At 44.2% G+C, this 24,750-nt stretch overlaps 1 protein-coding gene across 1 annotated transcript; it reads right to left on the bottom strand.

Moving 5' to 3' along the window:
• Positions 1-1,474: 1,474 nt before the first annotated feature.
• On the bottom strand, positions 1,475-24,532 carry FLG (filaggrin). The gene is made up of 3 exons (XM_015152382.3): positions 24,488-24,532; positions 14,596-14,754; positions 1,475-14,020 (listed from the first exon to the last, which is right to left on the bottom strand). Exons 2-3 carry the CDS (start codon positions 14,731-14,733, stop codon positions 1,613-1,615), a joined length of 12,546 nt encoding a protein of 4,181 aa, XP_015007868.3. The 5' UTR covers positions 14,734-14,754; positions 24,488-24,532; the 3' UTR covers positions 1,475-1,612.
• Positions 24,533-24,750: the final 218 nt, after the last annotated feature.

Here is a 24,750-nt window from a genome sequence, read left to right as displayed (position 1 = left end):
CTTTTTGGAAGTGCTTTTATAAAACCACGAAATGTAGATTTGGAGACTTGAGATCTAAGTGCTACTTTGGTGTGGATTATTTGCGTAATAGATTCATCTGCAAAATGTGACCACTGCCCTACATATCACTTCTAGTGTGATATTATGGGAATGAAAATTTGGGTATGATTCTTACAGAAGCATATTCCTTCTAATGGTAGAACTTCATTCATATTTTTACTATTCTTTTTTCAGCCTTTTCATCTACTTGCTTAAATTATAAAGATACAAATATTTTCCTTCCAGGCCAGGAGGGCACTTCTTTTTAATTCTTTTTCCTTTGTCAGGATATATCAGCACAACTTCTCTGCTCCAACTAGTCTCCATTGCAAAGCATCTTCTAATGTCTTTGGAAGAAGGATCTGTGGTCAATAATTTCTGTTTCCTGATCTTCCTTTGACATGGCTTGATCACCACCTAAGTTGATAATTCCATATTAATAATAGTGATTCTCATGATTGAACAAAGTGTGTTTTTTTTTTTTTTTCCTGAATGTGATTGTGGGACAGTGATTATGTTGGAGAAAAATATAGGCCTTGGTTAAATTTTGTCTTTCATTATTTATTACTTGTTATTTTGAATGTACTGTATCTGCTCTATGTTCATATAGCTTTCCAGCGATATAGAAGACATCTAATTCTGGCCATGGGGAAGTATGTAATTTGGGTTTATGACAAATAAGCATACAAGAGACAAACAGTATTAAATGATCAATAGTTTATTTTTAATTTAAATGCAGTTTACTAAAATACTAATTATGTCCAAGATTATTTATTTGAATACAGAGTAATAGAATTCCAATAGAAGGATAATAGAGAAAGATGTGCTAGCCCTGATGTTGATACAGCCACTTTGGTATACAGAATTGTTTTATATTTTTGGCTCCTTCGATATTTCTGGAAAAGATTAATTCAGAAATTCAGAGAGTATCTAAAACTTAAACTTTCAAAAACATAAAACATTACTTGAACCCCAATCTCCTGAAATACTCCTAGTTTTCTTTCTTTTTCTTCTTCTTCTTCTTCTTTTTTTTTTTTTTTTTTGAGATGGAGTCTTGCTCTGAAGCCCAGGCTGGAGTGCAGTGGCGTGATCTCCACTCACTGCAAGCTCCGCCACCCGAGTTCATGCCATTCTCCTGCCTCAGCCTCCCGAGTAGCTGGGACTACAGGCACCTGCCACCATGCCTGGCTAATTTTTTGTATTTTTAGTAGAGATGGGGTTTCACTGTGCTGGCCAGGATGGTCTTGATCTGACCTCGTGATCTGCCTGCCTCGGCCTCCCAAAGTGCTGGGATTACAGGTGTGAGCCTCGGCACCCGGCCAAATACTCCTAGTTTTGTAAAGATAGCTCTCCATGATATTGATTTCTTCTATTTAATATTTCTGAAATATAGAGCTTAAAGATCACTACACAATAAAAATAAACTACCACCAAACTAATGAAATACTGTAGCATATTTTAAACAGATTGACAGGAAAAGATAACTTCCCTGAAAGTATTACGAAGTTTCTTGATTGAAAGTGATCTTGTTTCATTCTTCTATTCGTGGATTAATTCCTTTGCCATTAATTTCTTACTCATAGTAATAGTATCTCTGTGACTGACTAAATCCCAGTTGTTTTGATATATCACTAGAATGCCTATATAAACCTGGTTGCCTATTAACATATCTTGCATAATACCTTGGATGATCTTCACCAAATGCACTTGCTTTTCGGATATCAGATCTTTCCTTGAAAACAACAGGATTGGAATTGTAACTAACACTTCCATGCTGAGAGTGTCTAAACCTGGATTCACCATAATCATAATCTGCACTACCATAGCTGCCATGTCTCCAAACTAAACCTGATTGACCTCTTTCCCTTTCAGTGCCCTCAGAGTGATAATTATAAGAACTAGAACTGTGAGGACTGCCACGTGACTGTATTCCGGAATGATATGCAGAATCTTGTGAAAGACTACCAAAGTGACCATGTTCTTTACTGGTAGTAGTGTCTGAATATACAGAGGAAGATTGAACATGATTGCCTGTATCGTGATGATAGGATCGGGGGTGTCTGGATACATCTCTTGACTGCTCCCGAACAGCTCCATGAGGATTTCTGGAAGCGGACTCAGACTGCCTCTCAGAGTCTTCTGAGTGTCCCTCACTGGCACTGTCCTGGTTAACACTGGATCCCCGAAGTGTGCTTCTCCTGGACCCCGCTGATTGTCCCTGGCCGGAATGTGAGTGTCTAAAGCTGTCGGCCTGAGTGGAAGCCTCGTGGAGACGTGACCCTGAGTGCCTGTATCCATCTCCTGATTGTTCCTCGTGACGTGTTTGTCTGCTTGCACTTCTTGATCCTGACTGCCCACGGGAGGCATCAGACCTTCCCTGGGAGGTGGTGTGGCTGTGATGGGACCCTGAGTGTCCAGAGCTGTCTACCGATTGCTCATGGTGGGATCCCTGCCTTCCTCCTATGCTTGACCCTGAGTGTCCATGAATTGTGTCCTGACCCTCATGGGACACTGAGTGCCTGGAGCTGTCTCGTGCCTGCTCATTGCGGAACCCTTGTCTTCCACCAGTGCTGGGCCCAGTCTGTCCATGGGTGGACTCAGACTGTTCATGAGTGCTCACCTGGTAGACGAAAGACCCTGAACGTCCAGACCTTTCCCCTGACCGGCCACGTGCAGACTCTTGGTGGCTGTGCGGATGGGGTCCAGCCTGTCCGTGGCCTGACACTGACTGTGTGTCTGAGTGTTCTGAATGTCCCTCACTGTCACTGAACTGACTACCGCTTGGTCCCTGGTGTCCACGTTCACTGACTGCAGATGAAGCTTGTCCACGCCCAATGCCTGAGTGTCTTGAGCTCTCCGCTGACTGCTGGTGGCGGGATCCGTGTCTTTCTCCTGGACTTGATCTCGTCTGCTCATGGGATGATGCAGCCTGTCCATGAGAGGAAGTCTCCACGTTATGAGTTCCTGATTGTCTGGGGCTGTCTGCAGTGTGCCCGTGACCGGCTCCATCTTCGTGATGGGATCCGGGGTATCTGGACCCATGTCTTGACTGCTCCCGAACAGATCCATGATGGTTTCTGGAAGCAGACTCAGACTGCCTCTCAGAGTCTTCTGAGTGTCCCTCACTGTCACTGAACTGACTACCGCTTGGTCCCTGGTGTCCACGGTCGCTGACTGCAGATGAAGCTTGTCCACGCCCAATGCCTGAGTGTCTGGAGCTCTCCGCTGACTGCTGGTGGCGGGATCCGTGTCTTTCTCCTGGACTGGATCGTGCCTGTTCATGGGATGACACAGCCTGTCCACGAGAGGAAGTCTCTGTGTGACGAGTGCCTGATTGTCTGGAGCTGTCTGCAGAGTGCCCGTGACCGGCTCTGTCTTCGTGATGGGATCCGGGGTGTCTGGACCCATGTCTTGACTGCTCCCGAACAGATCCATGATGGTTTCTGGAAGCAGACTCAGACTGCCTCTCAGAGTCTTCTGAGTGTCCCTCACTGTCACTGTCCTGGCTAACACTGGATCCGCGGCGCGTGCTTGTCCTGAACCCCGCTGATTGTCCCTGGCCGGACTGTGCGTGTCTGGAGCTGTCGGCCCGATTGGAAGCCTCATGGTGACGTGACCCTGAGTGCCTGGATCCATCTCCTGATTGTTCCTCGTGACGTGTTTGTCTGCTTGCACTTCTGGCTCCTGACTCCCCACGGGAGGCATCAGACCTTCCCTGGGAGGTGGTGTGGCTGTGATGGGACCCTGAGTGTCCAGAGCTGTCTACCGATTGCTCATGGTGGGATCCCTGTCTTCCTCCTCTGCTTGACCCGTGGTGTCCATGAATGGTGTCCTGAACCTCATGGGATGCTGAGTGCCTGGAGCTGTCTCGTGCCTGCTCATTGCGGGACCCTTGTCTTCCACCAGTGCTGGGCCCAGTCCGTCCATGGGTGGACTCAGACTGTTCGTGAGTGCTCACCTGGTAGACGAAAGACCCTGAACGTCCAGACCTTTCCCCTGACCGGCCACGTGCAGACTCTTGGTGGCTGTGCGGATGGGGTCCAGCCCGTCCGTGGCCTGACACTGACTGTGTGTCTGAGTCTTCTGAATGTCCCTCACTGTCACTGAAGTGACTACCGCTTGGTCCCTGGTGTCCACGGTCACTGACTGCAGAAGAAGCTTGTCCACGTCCAGTTCCTGAGTGTCTGGAGCTGTCTGCTGACTGCTGGTGGTGGGATCCATGTCTTTCTCCTGGACTTGATCTCGTCTGCTCATGGGATGATGCAGCCTGTCCATGAGAGGAAGTCTCCACGTGATGAGTTCCTGATTGTCTGGAGCTGTCTCCAGAGTACCTGTGACCGACTTTGTCTTGGTGATGGGACCCGGAGTGTCCAGAGCCATGTCTTGACTGCTCCCGAACAGATCCATGATGGTTTCTGGAAGCAGACTCAGACTGCCTCTCAGAGTCTTCTGAGTGTCCCTCACTGTCACTGTCCTGGCTAACACTGGATCCCCGGCGTGTGCTTGTCCTGAAACCTGCTGATTGTCCCTGGCTGGACTGTGCATGTCTAGAGCTGTCGGCTCGATTGGAAGACTCGTGGTGACGTGACCCTGAGTGCCTGGATCCATCTCCTGATTGTTCCTCGTGACGTGTTTGTCTGCTTGCACTTCTGGCTCCTGACTCCCCACGGGAGGCATCAGACCTTCCCTGGGAGGTGGTGTGGCTGTGATGGGACCCTGAGTGTCCAGAGCTGTCTACCAGTTGCTCATGATGGGATCCTTGTCTTCTTCCTCTGCTTGACCCGTGGTGTCCATGAACAGTGTCCTGAACCTCATGGGATGCTGAGTGCCTGGAGCTGTCTCGTGCCTGCTCATTGCGGGATCCTTGTGTTCCTGCACTGCTGGGTCCAGTCCGTCCATGGGTGGACTCAGACTGTTCGTGAGTGCTCACCTGGTAGAGAAAAGACCCTGAACGTCCAGACCTTTCCCCTGACCGGCCACGTGCAGACTCTTGGTGGCTGTGCGGATGGGGTCCAGCCTGTCCGTGGCCTGACACTGACTGTGTGTCTGAGTGTTCTGAATGTCCCTCACTGTCACTGAACTGACTACCGCTTGGTCCCTGGTGTCCACGTTCACTGACTGCAGATGAATCTTGTCCACGCCCAATGCCTGAGTGTCTGGAGCTCTCCGCTGACTGCTGGTGGCGGGATCCGTGTCTTTCTCCTGGACTGGATCGTGCCTGTTCATGGGATGACACAGCCTGTCCACGAGAGGAAGTCTCTGTGTGACGAGTGCCTGATTGTCTGGAGCTGTCTGCAGAGTGCCCGTGACCGGCTCTGTCTTCGTGATGGGATCCGGGGTGTCTGGACCCATGTCTTGACTGCTCCCGAACAGATCCATGATGGTTTCTGGAAGCAGACTCAGACTGCCTCTCAGAGTCTTCTGAGTGTCCCTCACTGTCACTGTCCTGGCTAACACTGGATCCGCGGCGCGTGCTTGTCCTGAACCCCGCTGATTGTCCCTTGCCAGACTGTGCGTGTCTGGAGCTGTCGGCCCGATTGGAAGCCTCATGGTGACGTGACCCTGAGTGCCTGGATCCATCTCCTGATTGTTCCTCGTGACGTGTTTGTCTGCTTGCACTTCTGGCTCCTGACTCCCCACGGGAGGCATCAGACCTTCCCTGGGAGGTGGTGTGGCTGTGATGGGACCCTGAGTGTCCAGAGCTGTCTACCGATTGCTCATGGTGGGATCCCTGTCTTCCTCCTCTGCTTGACCCGTGGTGTCCATGAATGGTGTCCTGAACCTCATGGGATGCTGAGTGCCTGGAGCTGTCTCGTGCCTGCTCATTGCGGGATCCTTGTCTTCCTGCACTGCTGGGTCCAGTCCGTCCATGGGTGGACTCAGACTGTTCGTGAGTGCTCACCTGGTAGAGGAAAGACCCTGAACGTCCAGACCTTTCCCCTGACCGGCCACGTGCAGACTCTTGGTGGCTGTGCGGATGGGGTCCAGCCTGTCCGTGGCCTGACACTGACTGTGTGTCTGAGTGTTCTGAATGTCCCTCACTGTCACTGAACTGACTACCGCTTGGTCCCTGGTGTCCACGGTCGCTGACTGCAGATGAAGCTTGTCCACGCCCAATGCCTGAGTGTCTGGAGCTCTCCGCTGACTGCTGGTGGCGGGATCCGTGTCTTTCTCCTGGACTGGATCGTGCCTGTTCATGGGATGACACAGCCTGTCCACGAGAGGAAGTCTCTGTGTGACGAGTGCCTGATTGTCTGGAGCTGTCTGCAGAGTGCCCATGACCGGCTCTGTCTTCGTGATGGGATCCGGGGTGTCTGGACCCATGTCTTGACTGCTCCCGAACAGATCCATGATGGTTTCTGGAAGCAGACTCAGACTGCCTCTCAGAGTCTTCTGAGTGTCCCTCACTGTCACTGTCCTGGCTAACACTGGATCCGCGGCGCGTGCTTGTCCTGAACCCCGCTGATTGTCCCTGGCCGGACTGTGCGTGTCTGGAGCTGTCGGCCCGATTGGAAGCCTCATGGTGACGTGACCCTGAGTGCCTGGATCCATCTCCTGATTGTTCCTCGTGACGTGTTTGTCTGCTTGCACTTCTGGCTCCTGACTCCCCACGGGAGGCATCAGACCTTCCCTGGGAGGTGGTGTGGCTGTGATGGGACCCTGAGTGTCCAGAGCTGTCTACCGATTGCTCATGGTGGGATCCCTGTCTTCCTCCTCTGCTTGACCCGTGGTGTCCATGAATGGTGTCCTGAACCTCATGGGATGCTGAGTGCCTGGAGCTGTCTCGTGCCTGCTCATTGCGGGATCCTTGTCTTCCTGCTCTGCTGGGTCCAGTCCGTCCATGGGTGGACTCAGACTGTTCGTGAGTGCTCACCTGGTAGAGGAAAGACCCTGAACGTCCAGACCTTTCCCCTGACCGGCCACGTGCAGACTCTTGGTGGCTGTGCGGATGGCGCCCAGCCTGTCCCTGGCCTGACACTGACTGTGTGTCTGAGTCTTCTGAATGTCCCTCACTGTCACTGAAGTGACTACCACTTGGTCCCTGGTGTCCACGGTCACTGACTGCAGAAGAAGCTTGTCCACGTCCAGTTCCTGAGTGTCTGGAGCTGTCTGCTGACTGCTGGTGGTGGGATCCATGTCTTTCTCCTGGACTTGATCTCGTCTGCTCATGGGATGATGCAGCCTGTCCATGAGAGGAAGTCTCCACGTGATGAGTTCCTGATTGTCTGGAGCTGTCTCCAGAGTACCTGTGACCGACTTTGTCTTGGTGATGGGACCCGGAGTGTCCAGAGCCATGTCTTGACTGCTCCCGAACAGATCCATGATGGTTTCTGGAAGCAGACTCAGACTGCCTCTCAGAGTCTTCTGAGTGTCCCTCACTGTCACTGTCCTGGCTAACACTGGATCCCCGGCGTGTGCTTGTCCTGAAACCTGCTGATTGTCCCTGGCTGGACTGTGCATGTCTAGAGCTGTCGGCTCGATTGGAAGACTCGTGGTGACGTGACCCTGAGTGCCTGGATCCATCTCCTGATTGTTCCTCGTGACGTGTTTGTCTGCTTGCACTTCTGGCTCCTGACTCCCCACGGGAGGCATCAGACCTTCCCTGGGAGGTGGTGTGGCTGTGATGGGACCCTGAGTGTCCAGAGCTGTCTACCAGTTGCTCATGATGGGATCCTTGTCTTCTTCCTCTGCTTGACCCGTGGTGTCCATGAACAGTGTCCTGAACCTCATGGGATGCTGAGTGCCTGGAGCTGTCTCGTGCCTGCTCATTGCGGGATCCTTGTGTTCCTGCACTGCTGGGTCCAGTCCGTCCATGGGTGGACTCAGACTGTTCGTGAGTGCTCACCTGGTAGAGAAAAGACCCTGAACGTCCAGACCTTTCCCCTGACCGGCCACGTGCAGACTCTTGGTGGCTGTGCGGATGGGGTCCAGCCTGTCCGTGGCCTGACACTGACTGTGTGTCTGAGTGTTCTGAATGTCCCTCACTGTCACTGAACTGACTACCGCTTGGTCCCTGGTGTCCACGTTCACTGACTGCAGATGAATCTTGTCCACGCCCAATGCCTGAGTGTCTGGAGCTCTCCGCTGACTGCTGGTGGCGGGATCTGTGTCTTTCTCCTGGACTGGATCGTGCCTGTTCATGGGATGACACAGCCTGTCCACGAGAGGAAGTCTCTGTGTGACGAGTGCCTGATTGTCTGGAGCTGTCTGCAGAGTGCCCGTGACCGGCTCTGTCTTCGTGATGGGATCCGGGGTGTCTGGACCCATGTCTTGACTGCTCCCGAACAGATCCATGATGGTTTCTGGAAGCAGACTCAGACTGCCTCTCAGAGTCTTCTGAGTGTCCCTCACTGTCACTGTCCTGGCTAACACTGGATCCGCGGCGCGTGCTTGTCCTGAACCCCGCTGATTGTCCCTTGCCAGACTGTGCGTGTCTGGAGCTGTCGGCCCGATTGGAAGCCTCATGGTGACGTGACCCTGAGTGCCTGGATCCATCTCCTGATTGTTCCTCGTGACGTGTTTGTCTGCTTGCACTTCTGGCTCCTGACTCCCCACGGGAGGCATCAGACCTTCCCTGGGAGGTGGTGTGGCTGTGATGGGACCCTGAGTGTCCAGAGCTGTCTACCGATTGCTCATGGTGGGATCCCTGTCTTCCTCCTCTGCTTGACCCGTGGTGTCCATGAATGGTGTCCTGAACCTCATGGGATGCTGAGTGCCTGGAGCTGTCTCGTGCCTGCTCATTGCGGGATCCTTGTCTTCCTGCACTGCTGGGTCCAGTCCGTCCATGGGTGGACTCAGACTGTTCGTGAGTGCTCACCTGGTAGAGGAAAGACCCTGAACGTCCAGACCTTTCCCCTGACCGGCCACGTGCAGACTCTTGGTGGCTGTGCGGATGGGGTCCAGCCTGTCCGTGGCCTGACACTGACTGTGTGTCTGAGTGTTCTGAATGTCCCTCACTGTCACTGAACTGACTACCGCTTGGTCCCTGGTGTCCACGGTCGCTGACTGCAGATGAAGCTTGTCCACGCCCAATGCCTGAGTGTCTGGAGCTCTCCGCTGACTGCTGGTGGCGGGATCCGTGTCTTTCTCCTGGACTGGATCGTGCCTGTTCATGGGATGACACAGCCTGTCCACGAGAGGAAGTCTCTGTGTGACGAGTGCCTGATTGTCTGGAGCTGTCTGCAGAGTGCCCGTGACCGGCTCTGTCTTCGTGATGGGATCCGGGGTGTCTGGACCCATGTCTTGACTGCTCCCGAACAGATCCATGATGGTTTCTGGAAGCAGACTCAGACTGCCTCTCAGAGTCTTCTGAGTGTCCCTCACTGTCACTGTCCTGGCTAACACTGGATCCGCGGCGCGTGCTTGTCCTGAACCCCGCTGATTGTCCCTGGCCGGACTGTGCGTGTCTGGAGCTGTCGGCCCGATTGGAAGCCTCATGGTGACGTGACCCTGAGTGCCTGGATCCATCTCCTGATTGTTCCTCGTGACGTGTTTGTCTGCTTGCACTTCTGGCTCCTGACTCCCCACGGGAGGCATCAGACCTTCCCTGGGAGGTGGTGTGGCTGTGATGGGACCCTGAGTGTCCAGAGCTGTCTACCGATTGCTCATGGTGGGATCCCTGTCTTCCTCCTCTGCTTGACCCGTGGTGTCCATGAATGGTGTCCTGAACCTCATGGGATGCTGAGTGCCTGGAGCTGTCTCGTGCCTGCTCATTGCGGGATCCTTGTCTTCCTGCTCTGCTGGGTCCAGTCCGTCCATGGGTGGACTCAGACTGTTCGTGAGTGCTCACCTGGTAGAGGAAAGACCCTGAACGTCCAGACCTTTCCCCTGACCGGCCACGTGCAGACTCTTGGTGGCTGTGCGGATGGGGTCCAGCCTGTCCGTGGCCTGACACTGACTGTGTGTCTGAGTGTTCTGAATGTCCCTCACTGTCACTGAACTGACTACCGCTTGGTCCCTGGTGTCCACGGTCGCTGACTGCAGATGAAGCTTGTCCACGCCCAATGCCTGAGTGTCTGGAGCTCTCCGCTGACTGCTGGTGGCGGGATCCGTGTCTTTCTCCTGGACTGGATCGTGCCTGTTCATGGGATGACACAGCCTGTCCACGAGAGGAAGTCTCTGTGTGACGAGTGCCTGATTGTCTGGAGCTGTCTGTAGAGTGCCCATGACCGGCTCTGTCTTCGTGATGGGATCCGGGGTGTCTGGACCCATGTCTTGACTGCTCCCGAACAGATCCATGATGGTTTCTGGAAGCAGACTCAGACTGCCTCTCAGAGTCTTCTGAGTGTCCCTCACTGTCACTGTCCTGGCTAACACTGGATCCGCGGCGCGTGCTTGTCCTGAACCCCGCTGATTGTCCCTGGCCGGACTGTGCGTGTCTGGAGCTGTCGGCCCGATTGGAAGCCTCATGGTGACGTGACCCTGAGTGCCTGGATCCATCTCCTGATTGTTCCTCGTGACGTGTTTGTCTGCTTGCACTTCTGGCTCCTGACTCCCCACGGGAGGCATCAGACCTTCCCTGGGAGGTGGTGTGGCTGTGATGGGACCCTGAGTGTCCAGAGCTGTCTACCGATTGCTCATGGTGGGATCCCTGTCTTCCTCCTCTGCTTGACCCGTGGTGTCCATGAATGGTGTCCTGAACCTCATGGGATGCTGAGTGCCTGGAGCTGTCTCGTGCCTGCTCATTGCGGGACCCTTGTCTTCCACCAGTGCTGGGCCCAGTCCGTCCATGGGTGGACTCAGACTGTTCATGAGTGCTCACCTGGTAGACGAAAGACCCTGAACGTCCAGACCTTTCCCCTGACCGGCCACGTGCAGACTCTTGGTGGCTGTGCGGATGGCGCCCAGCCTGTCCCTGGCCTGACACTGACTGTGTGTCTGAGTCTTCTGAATGTCCCTCACTGTCACTGAAGTGACTACCGCTTGGTCCCTGGTGTCCACGGTCACTGACTGCAGAAGAAGCTTGTCCACGTCCAGTTCCTGAGTGTCTGGAGCTGTCTGCTGACTGCTGGTGGTGGGATCCATGTCTTTCTCCTGGACTTGATCTCGTCTGCTCATGGGATGATGCAGCCTGTCCATGAGAGGAAGTCTCCACGTGATGAGTTCCTGATTGTCTGGAGCTGTCTCCAGAGTACCTGTGACCGACTTTGTCTTGGTGATGGGACCCGGAGTGTCCAGAGCCATGTCTTGACTGCTCCCGAACAGATCCATGATGGTTTCTGGAAGCAGACTCAGACTGCCTCTCAGAGTCTTCTGAGTGTCCCTCACTGTCACTGTCCTGGCTAACACTGGATCCCCGGCGTGTGCTTGTCCTGAAACCTGCTGATTGTCCCTGGCTGGACTGTGCATGTCTAGAGCTGTCGGCTCGATTGGAAGACTCGTGGTGACGTGACCCTGAGTGCCTGGATCCATCTCCTGATTGTTCCTCGTGACGTGTTTGTCTGCTTGCACTTCTGGCTCCTGACTCCCCACGGGAGGCATCAGACCTTCCCTGGGAGGTGGTGTGGCTGTGATGGGACCCTGAGTGTCCAGAGCTGTCTACCAGTTGCTCATGATGGGATCCTTGTCTTCTTCCTCTGCTTGACCCGTGGTGTCCATGAACAGTGTCCTGAACCTCATGGGATGCTGAGTGCCTGGAGCTGTCTCGTGCCTGCTCATTGCGGGATCCTTGTGTTCCTGTACTGCTGGGTCCAGTCCGTCCATGGGTGGACTCAGACTGTTCGTGAGTGCTCACCTGGTAGAGAAAAGACCCTGAACGTCCAGACCTTTCCCCTGACCGGCCACGTGCAGACTCTTGGTGGCTGTGCGGATGGGGTCCAGCCTGTCCGTGGCCTGACACTGACTGTGTGTCTGAGTGTTCTGAATGTCCCTCACTGTCACTGAACTGACTACCGCTTGGTCCCTGGTGTCCACGTTCACTGACTGCAGATGAAGCTTGTCCACGCCCAATGCCTGAGTGTCTGGAGCTCTCCGCTGACTGCTGGTGGCGGGATCCGTGTCTTTCTCCTGGACTGGATCGTGCCTGTTCATGGGATGACACAGCCTGTCCACGAGAGGAAGTCTCTGTGTGACGAGTGCCTGATTGTCTGGAGCTGTCTGCAGAGTGCCCGTGACCGGCTCTGTCTTCGTGATGGGATCCGGGGTGTCTGGACCCATGTCTTGACTGCTCCCGAACAGATCCATGATGGTTTCTGGAAGCAGACTCAGACTGCCTCTCAGAGTCTTCTGAGTGTCCCTCACTGTCACTGTCCTGGCTAACACTGGATCCGCGGCGCGTGCTTGTCCTGAACCCCGCTGATTGTCCCTTGCCAGACTGTGCGTGTCTGGAGCTGTCGGCCCGATTGGAAGCCTCATGGTGACGTGACCCTGAGTGCCTGGATCCATCTCCTGATTGTTCCTCGTGACGTGTTTGTCTGCTTGCACTTCTGGCTCCTGACTCCCCACGGGAGGCATCAGACCTTCCCTGGGAGGTGGTGTGGCTGTGATGGGACCCTGAGTGTCCAGAGCTGTCTACCGATTGCTCATGGTGGGATCCCTGTCTTCCTCCTCTGCTTGACCCGTGGTGTCCATGAATGGTGTCCTGAACCTCATGGGATGCTGAGTGCCTGGAGCTGTCTCGTGCCTGCTCATTGCGGGATCCTTGTCTTCCTGCACTGCTGGGTCCAGTCCGTCCATGGGTGGACTCAGACTGTTCGTGAGTGCTCACCTGGTAGAGGAAAGACCCTGAACGTCCAGACCTTTCCCCTGACCGGCCACGTGCAGACTCTTGGTGGCTGTGCGGATGGGGTCCAGCCCGTCCGTGGCCTGACACTGACTGTGTGTCTGAGTGTTCTGAATGTCCCTCACTGTCACTGAACTGACTACCGCTTGGTCCCTGGTGTCCACGGTCGCTGACTGCAGATGAAGCTTGTCCACGCCCAATGCCTGAGTGTCTGGAGCTCTCCGCTGACTGCTGGTGGCGGGATCCGTGTCTTTCTCCTGGACTGGATCGTGCCTGTTCATGGGATGACACAGCCTGTCCACGAGAGGAAGTCTCTGTGTGACGAGTGCCTGATTGTCTGGAGCTGTCTGCAGAGTGCCCGTGACCGGCTCTGTCTTCGTGATGGGATCCGGGGTGTCTGGACCCATGTCTTGACTGCTCCCGAACAGATCCATGATGGTTTCTGGAAGCAGACTCAGACTGCCTCTCAGAGTCTTCTGAGTGTCCCTCACTGTCACTGTCCTGGCTAACACTGGATCCGCGGCGCGTTCTTCTTCTGGGCTCTACCAGTGGTATCTGGCTTGTATTTGCATTTGGTGACCTGTTCACTCGAAGTGAGGATTTGTCATGAGGTGACCTTGATGTCTCATATCTTCTGTTTTCTTCCAATATATTTTCAGTGGTGTCATCAACTTCATCCTGGATGGCGTGATATATGGCAGTATGGCCTGATTCTGTCCATTTTTCATCCATTCTTCCTGCATTTTCATAATCAAATTGTCCGTCCTCTTTTTCTTCTTTCTTTTCTGGTCTTTCACTTATTCTCTTCCCCTCGTGTTGTAATCTAGTTATTTCAGTCTTGTTTTTCTCTTTTTTACTTGACTTATGATGGTTTTGTCCATCTTCTTCTTCTTCATATGTAGGTGAATATCCTTTTCTTTCCTTTTTTTCGAAACTAGATTCATGCCTCTTTCCCCCTCTTTCTCTTGGGCTCTTGGACCTTCCCGTATTCCCTTTTCTATTGTTTCTTCTTTCCAGACTTAACGGTCTCTTTCTCTTTTCTTTGTTTTCTTCCTCTTTATTATCTTCATGTTTATCATGATGACTGTGCTTTCTGTGCTTGTGTCCTGCTATTGGTAAATTCTGTTTTCTCGTAGACTCATAGTATGCTTGTGCCAACTTGAATACCATCAGAAGAAACTCAGTGAAGTCAATTTTCTTATTGTGGTCTATATCCAGGTGATCCATGAATACCTCAACCGTATCTGGGTCATCTGGATTCTGTACAGAGGGAAGTCACAGAGGGAGACTGCATCAGAGAGAATCACATTATCAGCCAATTAATTCAAAGTTAATTTAGGCACTATGATCTTTGAGTATCAAATAGTGGGACAAAATCTTTTTGTTTTTTTAAGACTTTTTCATCTCATCCTCGCTCAGGTGTTATATGTGAACAAAGATGTAAAGACTAGTAAGGTGTCAACATATGATGGGGTAGGTGACCCTTTTTCTTATTTTAAAAGTCAGAAGTATATATAATTCATTGCTTAATTTTATTTAATAAATACCCCCTTATAATGTTGATGTTTGGCAGAATGTTATAAATACCAAATACTAAGAACTAATTTACATTAATTTTTAAATATTTATATATTTTTTTCTCTGAGTGTGTCTGTGTGTTTATAATGTACATCCAGGTATAGGGGAAGAAAATAAAATCTATCTCTTTTGAGACAAGATTAACTCTGTTCCTATTTTAAATGAAATAGTTTACAAAGAGCTCAAAATAACCCTTGGTTAGATTATTGATGAGAAACACAAATGCTGTATCATTCGGTCTTGTCAGAGACTCTTACCTTCAGGATTGGCCGAAACTCCTTTTCCAGAAGTTCCTTCAGCTCTTTTTTGCTCAATGTGTCAGTGTTTTTATCTTTTTTTGAATATTGCTTGAAAAGATTAATTATGGCAAAGATGTTTTCCAGGAGAGTAGACATCTTTTGGCAATAAATGTGAACCTAGAAAGAAGAAATGAAAATGTACTTTTTTTGTACGTCTTTTTTTCTAGGTTATATTAATTATTACAATCATTTTCCACATTTTAAACCTACATTTTCCTCTAAGTAATCCATCTTTAAGAATGGAAGATGGCCATGAGAAACTTTTCTCTACCATCTACGTAAAGAAAATGAATAGAGTTTTACTTACTTAAATAAAATTGCCCATTTTTTTTGCCTTGTGCCCACTTACAGCTGGACTTAGCAGTCTCACAGACCTTAGTGTGCTCTAGGTAAGATCATTCCTCTTGCTGATCTTGCCATTGCTAATAACAAGAATTTAGAAATGCTGACTGGTTTTAAGCAGTAAAATTTACTCATATAAATTTACTGAAAATTACTTCCCCAAAAGCTATCTTAATAAATGATTAATTTGCTAAGATACAATTCTCTGAAAGCCAGTTAGCCATATGACAAGATACTCAATGAACATTCATTCAAATTTTCATTTTTTTTGAACATTTCATGAAGTTTGTAATATTTAATTGTATAGGATGGATTTAATAGCTCTTCAATATTTAAAGAGAAAGGTTTTTCTGACTGGGTTTCATTTTGCCATTTAAGGAATGTTCACTTTATCTCATTGGTGAAGAAATTAGTAAGCATGTCAATAAATCTAAGCGTGTATTATAAAGAATTATAACTTTATTAGGACTTACAAAACCAGGTGAAACTAAAATACTGTAGAAAACAATGTGAAGGAGATTACTGTAGCAGTCAGAACTAAAACATTTTTGGACCTTGGGTTGTTTGGTAAGAGGAATTAGATATTAATGAATTTTGCTGTGGTTAAGTCATATATGTATTTTGGTAAGTTTATGGGTAGTTACTAAAAGAACAGAATTCATAATTTCTAAACTATTAGAGATGAAAAAGGGGAATTAAGAAACTTTAATAATTCAACAGAAGCCAGGAAAGAAGAAAATAAGAAGCACAGAAAAAGAAAGGTAAACAGAAAGTGTAAAATAAATCAGTAGAATTATAAGTAATTTTATTATTATTAATTATAACACATGTAAAATAGACCAGATCTTGCCAGTTAAAATATAGATTGTAAAGACTGAATTTAAAAAATGACAGTTATATGCTTCTTATAAACCCTTTTAAAATTTATGATTATTTTCAGCCAGTCTTATTTATGATGATATTCTATTTCCTGAACTTATCTTTACTTGCAACATATGCAAAATCTCTGTCTCAAGGATCTCACTCTTTGACCTCCTCTTCCACCCTGATGTCAATAATTCTTTAACCTCTCTATTTACTGCTTTATGTACTCACTTCCCTTTTTACCTTGGTTAGACATTATGGTTAATCTCCCCGATTAATCCTTGGATACATCCACTTGTCCCACTCTTTCTTATACCCACTGGCCAAAGCTTCAACAACTTGTTCCTTTCCTTTATCTCTGATGTCCTTGATTTTGATTCCTGAGAACTTGGAAGCCATTGGAAAAGAGTTTCCTCATTCTCCTAATATCTGATCTCCAAACCTGCTGCATTTTTATCCATGTACCTTGCCTTCACTGAATTCAGGGTGAATAAACTGTCTGCGCTCCTCCTGTCCTTTACTTTGGCACTAAGCCCCATTCTCTCTTGCCTACCCAGACACTTTGCTTTTGCAGTTGCCTACTTTCTCATATGCAACATTAATTCTTCTTTGTCTACTGGATCATTCCCTTCAGTATATATTCATGCTGAAATATCTATCTAATACTTACCTTCCCATCTCCACCCCACCCCCAATCTCACATCTGCCTTTAGGTACCATCTGATTTATCTGTTCCCTTTTATAGCAAAATTCCTCAAAACATATGCCTATACATTCTGTCTTTACTTCCTCATTCTTGTTTTCCTTTACTCAAAGTATTTTTCTTTCTAAAAAAAAGTATGAAAACTCTCACCAAGTAAAAATATCCTTCATATTTCCAAATCCACGTATCCATGTTTATTTTACATATTACTTGACATATCAGCAGCATTTGATGCAACTGGCTGCATCCTTCTTTAGAGACCCCGCATTCTCAAGTTTCTCCTCCAACATCAGTGGCCACTTTTTTCTTAGCCTCCTCGTTCAGCTCCTAATGTTGCTATGCCCAATGATTCACTCCTTAGCTTCTTTTCTCTATTATACTCCCTTGGGTCATCTCATCTACTTCTATATAACTTTTTAAATAAGTTGACAACTCACAAGTTTATGCCCCCAGTCACTGACTATCCCCTAAACTTGAGATGTGTATGTCTAAATGCCTATCTGATATTCTTACTTGAGTCTTGTAGAGATCTTAAATTTTTCATGTTCAAAACAGAAGTCTTGATTTTCAACTGCTTTACCCTAACAAATGTCCCACACCTTTTATCCTCATCAGTGATTCCTGTCTTCCTGAAGGCCCAAGTCACAAACCTGAAAATTATTTCTGATTCTCCTTTTCTTACATCCAATGTCTATTCTGTCAACATGTTTTATTGATTCTGCTTTCAAAATATCCGTAAAATTAGTCACTTTTCCCTACCTTCACTCTGTTGCCTTCTCTAGTAGTTTATTTTTATCACCACAGAAATATACTGGAGTATCTTCCATCTTAAAACCCTTCCCTTGAACCATTGTTACCCCCTCCCCCAACATTTCTCCTAACATCTTACTAGCCTAATTAACTGCTTCATTTCACAGGAGTCTTGGAGAAGTTTTCTCTGCTTTCTCTCTTAAAATGTTTACCACCCACTTTCTTTTTAACCTGCTTCTCTCAATTTTCTATCACCAAAGCTCTACTGAAACTGCTTCGTGTCAAATCATCTGTGATCTCCAAGTTGTTGAATACAGTGGACTTTCTCCATCATCACCTCATCATCATCATCTTACTTAATATCTTGGTAGGTGAAATAGAATTAACCATTTCTTTCTTAATGGAGTCTTTTTGTTTCTTGGATCTCATGACACCATATTCTTCTGATATTCCCCTTACCCATTGAATGCTGCTGTCTCTCAGTATTCTTTACTAACCTCTCTTCTGCTCAATCTCAAAAGGTTGGAAATATCTGTGGCTGCGTCTTAGACCTTCTTTAAAAAAAAAAAAAATCTACACACCTTTCTGAGGCAATCTCATTGGATCCCATGATTTCAGATACCGCCTATCTGATGACTTCAAAATTGATACCTCTAGGCATACTTTTCTCTGAGCTTACATTCATTCATTCATTCCTTCATTTATTTAACAAATACTGAACAGCTACTAAAGAGTTAGGCACTGTTTCATGCTTTGGAGATATAGTAGTTTACAAGATAGCTGAGATGCCCGCCTACTTTTGTGAAGACAATAAACAATAAATGAATTCAATAATTAGATATTGATAAGTGATATGTACATAGTTAAAATAAGAGTGATATTATACAGAATATTTGGGGGTACTTTAAGGAAAGGAGGTTTTGTGGTAGAGGGGACATTTGAGCTTAAAATGGAAAAATAAGAAGGAAGTAGCCTTGTTAATTAATTGAAGAATTTTAGCAAAGGGAACGGTGCAAAGATTCCAAGATGAAAATCAACTTGGCATGTTAGAGATATAGAAAAAGACCAACTCAGAAAATTGCGGACAAATCAGGAATAATACAACATAAAGTCAGAGATACAGACAGGGGTCAGATAATGATGCTTTTCTAAATAAGGTGACATTTGTGCATTTTATTTTAGGTGTGATGAGACTAGATGATATCTTTTGGTAAGACAGTGATCTAATATGGTTTGATTTTTAAAGATTGCTTTGTGCAATTGTTTATTAGTTTGTTTCAGACTAACTCTGAATACAACTAGAAAATGTGTGTGTGTGTGTGTGTGTGTGTGTGTGTGTGTGGTGTATGTGTTTGAAGGTATCACACAGCTATCAAGATTGTGATAATTTATTGGGGCTTACATTTGGATTTAGAGGGAAATACAGTATTTTGGGAATTAAGAGACAAAATTTTCTAAAACTGATGAAAAATATCAAGGTACAGGTTCAAAAGGATATTATAAACTCCAAGCAGGAGATATAAAAGAAAACCAAAGCAAGACATATAATAATAAAACTGCTGAACATTTGAGGCAATGAGGAATTGTATTACCTTCAAAGGAGCAACAATAAGATTGATATCTATCTTTTCAAAAGAAACAATGGGAGCTAAAAGACAATGAAATGTTATATTCATCTTTCTGAAGAAAAATAAGTTATATGTTAACAGTGAAAATGTCCACCAAAAAAGAAACATATAAAGATATTTTCAAGCAAAGAAAAACAGAGCTAATCACCAGACACCTGCTGTAAAGGAAATATTAAAGGATAATTCTAGTTGGAAGCACAGAGGAGCAAGAAAGAATAAGAACAATGGAAAGAGCGTATGTGTGGAAAAATATAGCTAGATATTGATTGCATAAAATAATAATAGTAAGCTTTCAGGATTTAAGATGAATAGAATTAAATACATAACAATCCCAGATAAGGCAGTGAGAAAATGGAGTTAAGTATCGTAGGATACTTGTATTATTTGGGTAGGGATTAAAGTATGTTTTTCTTAATAATATACTCTAACAAATCAAGGATGCATGCTATAATTTTTAGGGCAAGCATGCAGATAATAAAAGAGTATATAATTAATAAACTTTTGTGTAAAGATAATTAACTGGTAAATATTTACTTAATCCAAAAAAGTCAAGAATAGAAAAAGAAATATAAAACAGGTGAGACAGTAGAAACCAAGTAGTAATATGGTAGAGATGTAAATCAAATAGTTTCATAATAACACTGAATATAAATAGAGTAAATATGCTAATTAAGAGACAAGACTGTCAGAGTGGATTAAAAAAAAACAACAACTGTATGCTGCTTATAAGAGACACACATAAAATGTGATTAAAGTGATTGTAAATGAAAGGATGGAAGAAAGAGATACCATTCAAACTCTAAAAGAAAGCTGTTGTTATTATAATAATATCTGTCAAGTAGAATTTAGGCAAAAAATATTGCTAGAAGGAAATTTTATAATAATAAAAGATCAATTCTCCAGGAAGCCTCAAAATATATAAATAAAAATTGACAGAAGTATAAGGAGAAATAGGCGATCTACAATCATAGTGGGCTTTTTAAATACACCTCTCTCAGCAACTGATAGAACAAGTAAAAAATATGTAAGAATGTAGAATATTTCTATAAAATATTAATAAAACATCAACATACATTAAACACTATACCTAACAACTGCAGAATACCTATTCTTTTGAAATTGACCATATACTGCGCCGTAAAGCAAGTTTCAATAAATTTTAAAGGGGTGAAATCACATAGTTTGTTCTGTAAGACAGTGGGATGAATTAAATAATAGTAATTAAATAATTAAGCAAGAATTAAATAATAGGAAGATAACTAGAAAAATCTTAAAGTGTTTGAAAATTAAGCAATAACTTCTAAGTAATCAATGAGTCATTGAATAAATTACAATGCAAAATTAGAAAATATTTTGAACTAAATGAAAATGAGAAAAATATGAAATAGCATAACTTGTGGAATACATTAATTCTATGCCTAATGGATATTTATAGCCTATATATATACACACACACACAGATATATACACATATACACTCACATATATATATACACATACATATATATGAATGATATCTTTCCATCCTTTCATTTTCAATCACTGTTATCATTTTTTATGTGTGAATCTTATAAGCAGCATACAGTTGTGTGTATATATATATATAAAAAAGACTGAAAAATTAATTACCTAAGCATGTATCTCAAGAAGTTTTAAAAAGAACAAATTAAGCCCTAAGAAAGTATAATGAAGGAAATAATAAAGATAACTAAAAATTAATAAAATAGAAAATTTAGAGAATCAACAGTGCCAAGATTCAGCCTTTGAAAAATATAGTAAAACTGATAACCCCAGCAAGATTAATCAAGAAAAGAAGAATACAGGCATAAGTACCAGTGTCAGGAATGTAAAAGGGGACATTGCTCTCGAGGTTTTGGACATTAGATAGATGACAAAAGCATATTATATAAACATACCAGTTAATTTGAAAATTTAGACGACATAGAAGAAGTGTTTCCAGAAAAACACTTGTTAACAAAACTGAACCAACAATAAATAGAAAACCTAAATAGTCCTATGTTTATTAAAGAAATTGAATCTTAAATGCATTCATTTCCAGTAGGGGAGAAACCGCAGGTCAGATGGCTTTACTGAATTCTATTCAATGTGAAAGAAAGAAATAACTGTAACATCATGTAGATTATTTCAGAGAAATGAAAAAGAGGGAACACCCGTTTTATTAATCCAAACTGGCCTCAGTACCATAACCTGACAACAATATAAGAATCAAAATTTTCAGGACAATTCCTTTCATATAGATGCAAAACTCTGAAAGAAAATAATAGTAGACTGAATTCAGTGGTATATAAAAAGAATATACGCTATTCCTAACTACATTTTATTCCAAAATTCATGTTTGGATTAACATTTGAAAACCAACCAATTAAGTACTGAAATAGAATAATGGGGAAAATTATATGAACCTCTCAATAGATGAAAAATTGATAAAATCCAACATTAATTCTGATTAATAAATAAAAGATTGATTGTCTTTGAAAAATGTAATAGCAAAAATTATATTTAATGGTGAAATGAAAGCTTTCATCTCCAAGTTTGGGAAAGAGACTAGTATGCCTGTATCATCCTATTGATATATACTATGTATAGTACCATCCTATTTGACGTTGTACTAAAAGTCCTAGCTAGAGCAATACATTAGGAAAAGGAATTAAAAGCTGAGTAATTGGAAAAGTAATAAAGCTGTTATTACTCACAGAATGATGTAACTTTTGTATGTGGAAAATCCAAAAGAATGTATAGCTAAACTATTAGAGTAATAAACTAAACATGCTTCTGGTTATAAGTATATAAAAATCAATTGTATTTCTATATAACTGCAATAAACACTTAGAAAATGAAATAAGAAAGGATGCTATTTACAAAAGCATAAAAAATCAGGAAAATTTTAGGAATAAATCTAAAGATATGAAATGACTGTACTCAGAATATTATAAATGCTGAGATTATAAGTGCTGAGAAAATGAAATAAGAAAAGATGCTATTCAGAAAAGCATAAAAAATCAGGAAATTTTTAGGAATAAATCTAATGAAAACATGAAAGAGCTAAACTCAGAAAATTATAAATGTTGAGATAAACTAAAGATTTAAATAAATGGAAGAATATATAGCTTGTTTATGAATTGAAAGTCTCAATAGCATTAAGATATCATATCTCCTCAAATTCATTTATAGATGCAATGAAATCCCATTCTGAATATCTGAAGTTTTTTTAAAAATAAAGATTAATAAGGTGATTTCTAAAATTTATATGAAAATGTAGAGGACCAAGATTAGGTAAGACCGTCTTGAAGAAGACTAAGTTGGAAGACATACCAGATAGCAAGGTGTGTTATAAAGGAAGACAATATGGCATGGTGCAAGGCTAAACAAATGTAATGATAAAAGATAATAGTACAAAGTCAGTCTTATATCACTCTGGACATTTGGTTAATGGCAAAGATGGTAGTGTAGGTCAGTAGAGAAAGAATAGTCTTTTGAATAAATGGTGCTGTGTTAATTGAATTTTCAAATGGGAAAAAAAAATAGTTTGCAGGTAGATTTTACATGTGAGAGATAAAGGAAGATAACATTGGAGAATATTTTCAGGACCTTGGGGTGGGGAAATACTCAAATAAAATTCAAAAAGTACTAATTACTAAGAAAAAGACTGATAAATTGTACTGCATTAAAAGTAGGAATGTTTATTCTTTTAAAGATACCATTAAAAGAGAGAAGGACAAGCCACACAGTGGGAGGATACACAAAACACATTTAACCAATAAAGGAATCTGTCCTGAATATAAAAATAGCTCCTATAAATCAATAGAAAAAAATATAGTTAAGCCAATAGAAAAATGAATCTCTGCCTTAGGAACTTTACAGAAAAGGATATCCAAATGGCCAATAAGCATATCAAAAGTTCTCAACCTTGTTATGCACCAGGGAAATGCAAATTGAAATAATGTGTGAGACCACAATACACCCACCAAAGTGACTAAAAAGATAAGACAGAAAAAAAATCCTTGACATACCAAATATTGGTGAGAATGTGAAGAATTGAGGTTTTTTTAATATACTGCTAAAGGCAGCATAAGCTGACAGAAGCACTTTGGAAAATTGTTTGACAGTATCTAAGTCCTAGTGATTTACTCTTAGGAATATTCCCAACTGAAATATGTATATATGTGTAACCAAAAGTAATATACACAAAAGTGCATAGCCCTATTATTTATAATACCCCTTAAAATGGAAGAGACCCAAATATCTATCCATAGAAAAATGGATAAATAAATTGTTGTATTTTCAGATAACATAATAGGCAGTGTTGGGAGATAAAAGTAGCCTGGACTAGGATGATAATGGCAGAGAGGGGGATAAATGGATAGATTTGGCATGTTTGTAGGCAGAGTTGACTGGATGTGGTGATGAATCAGTGTGATGAGAAAACAGGAATTGTGGATAACTTCTAGATTTTGGTATGAGCAAACAGTTATTTCTCATTGTTTCTATTATTTCCATCATCTTTCACATAAAAGACAGCAGTCTCTCCCTGTTCCTGCTCTTGCCTTCCTATAATCCTGTTTTCCACATAGCAGCCCAGAATGGTCTTTTAAAAACATAGATTATCTTACTCCTCCTGCTTAATACCCCTTTAAGCACACGTTAAAATCTAATATGTACTGTTTTAATTCTACTGTGCCCCTCTTTACATGGCCTACCCCTGTCTAGCTCTCTGACATCACCATATACCACTGGTCCTCTTTTTAATTATGTATGCTCTAAGGTACACTACCTTCTTTGTGCTCCTTGGAAGAAGTTTACTCTTGCTTAGAATCTTGCCCTTTGCCTTGGCTAGTTTCTTTTGTGTTTAAGATTTCAACTCAAAGATAATTTCCTGGAGAGTCTTCCCCTGGCCATCTAATTTAAAGCACTCTCCTCCTCCCACCCATCACTTTACTACAAGCTTGTCCAATCTGTGGCCCAGGACAGCTTTGAATGTGGCCCAACACAAATTTGTAAACCTTCTTAAAACATTATGAGTTTTTTTTTTAAGCTCCTCAGCTATTATTAGTGTTAGTGTGTTTTATGTGTGGCCCAAGACAATTCTTCTTCCAATGTGACCCAGGGAAGCCAAAAGATGGGACACCCCTGCTCTACTACATCACTCTTTTATTTTCTTCATTGTTCTTATCACTATTTGAAATTATCTTATTCATTTATTGTTTACTGAATGTTTCCCCCTACTAAAGGTAAGCTGCTAGGAAGTTTATGTAGCTCACTGCTGCATAGTCAGAGCCAAGACCAAATAGAAGGTAGTTAATACATATTTGTTAAATAAATGAATAAATAGACTAACAATACAGAGTATTGAATAGCTCCACGGAAAGCAAATTTATGCCCTCGTTTTCCTTCTACATAGAAATAAAGCTTTTAGTGACAGTGCCACTAAAAAGAAAGAGAAAAACCCTAAACTTTCAGAACCTTTTGCCTTACAGTACACATACATTCAGATTTCCACCTTGGTTAATAGTAAGTAGGCAAAATTAAATGTATTCCTTCTTACCTTGTTCACCAAAAGAGCAAATAGAATGTAGCCTGAAGGAACCTGCTGGGTATTGAAGGCTGAGATAATGGCCCTTTTATAGCAGGCTGCATGCAGGGAGGAGTCACCCTCTGTGGGATGGTCTGATTCATTCCTAACCAAACCTAGATCCACCCATATCTCCACCTCTATTTCTCCAGCACCATGTGTTTACTTCCCAGCTTCCTCACGTACTCATCTGTACTTGTTTTAGCAAGTTCCAAATTTAGGTTTATGTATTGGAA

The sequence above is a fragment of the Macaca mulatta genome, chromosome 1 (genome assembly GCF_049350105.2).
Source record: "Macaca mulatta isolate MMU2019108-1 chromosome 1, T2T-MMU8v2.0, whole genome shotgun sequence".
Classification (NCBI taxonomy): domain Eukaryota; kingdom Metazoa; phylum Chordata; class Mammalia; order Primates; family Cercopithecidae; genus Macaca; species Macaca mulatta.
The sequence above is the reverse complement of the archived record's forward strand: the minus strand, read 5'-3'. Positions and strand labels throughout refer to the sequence as shown.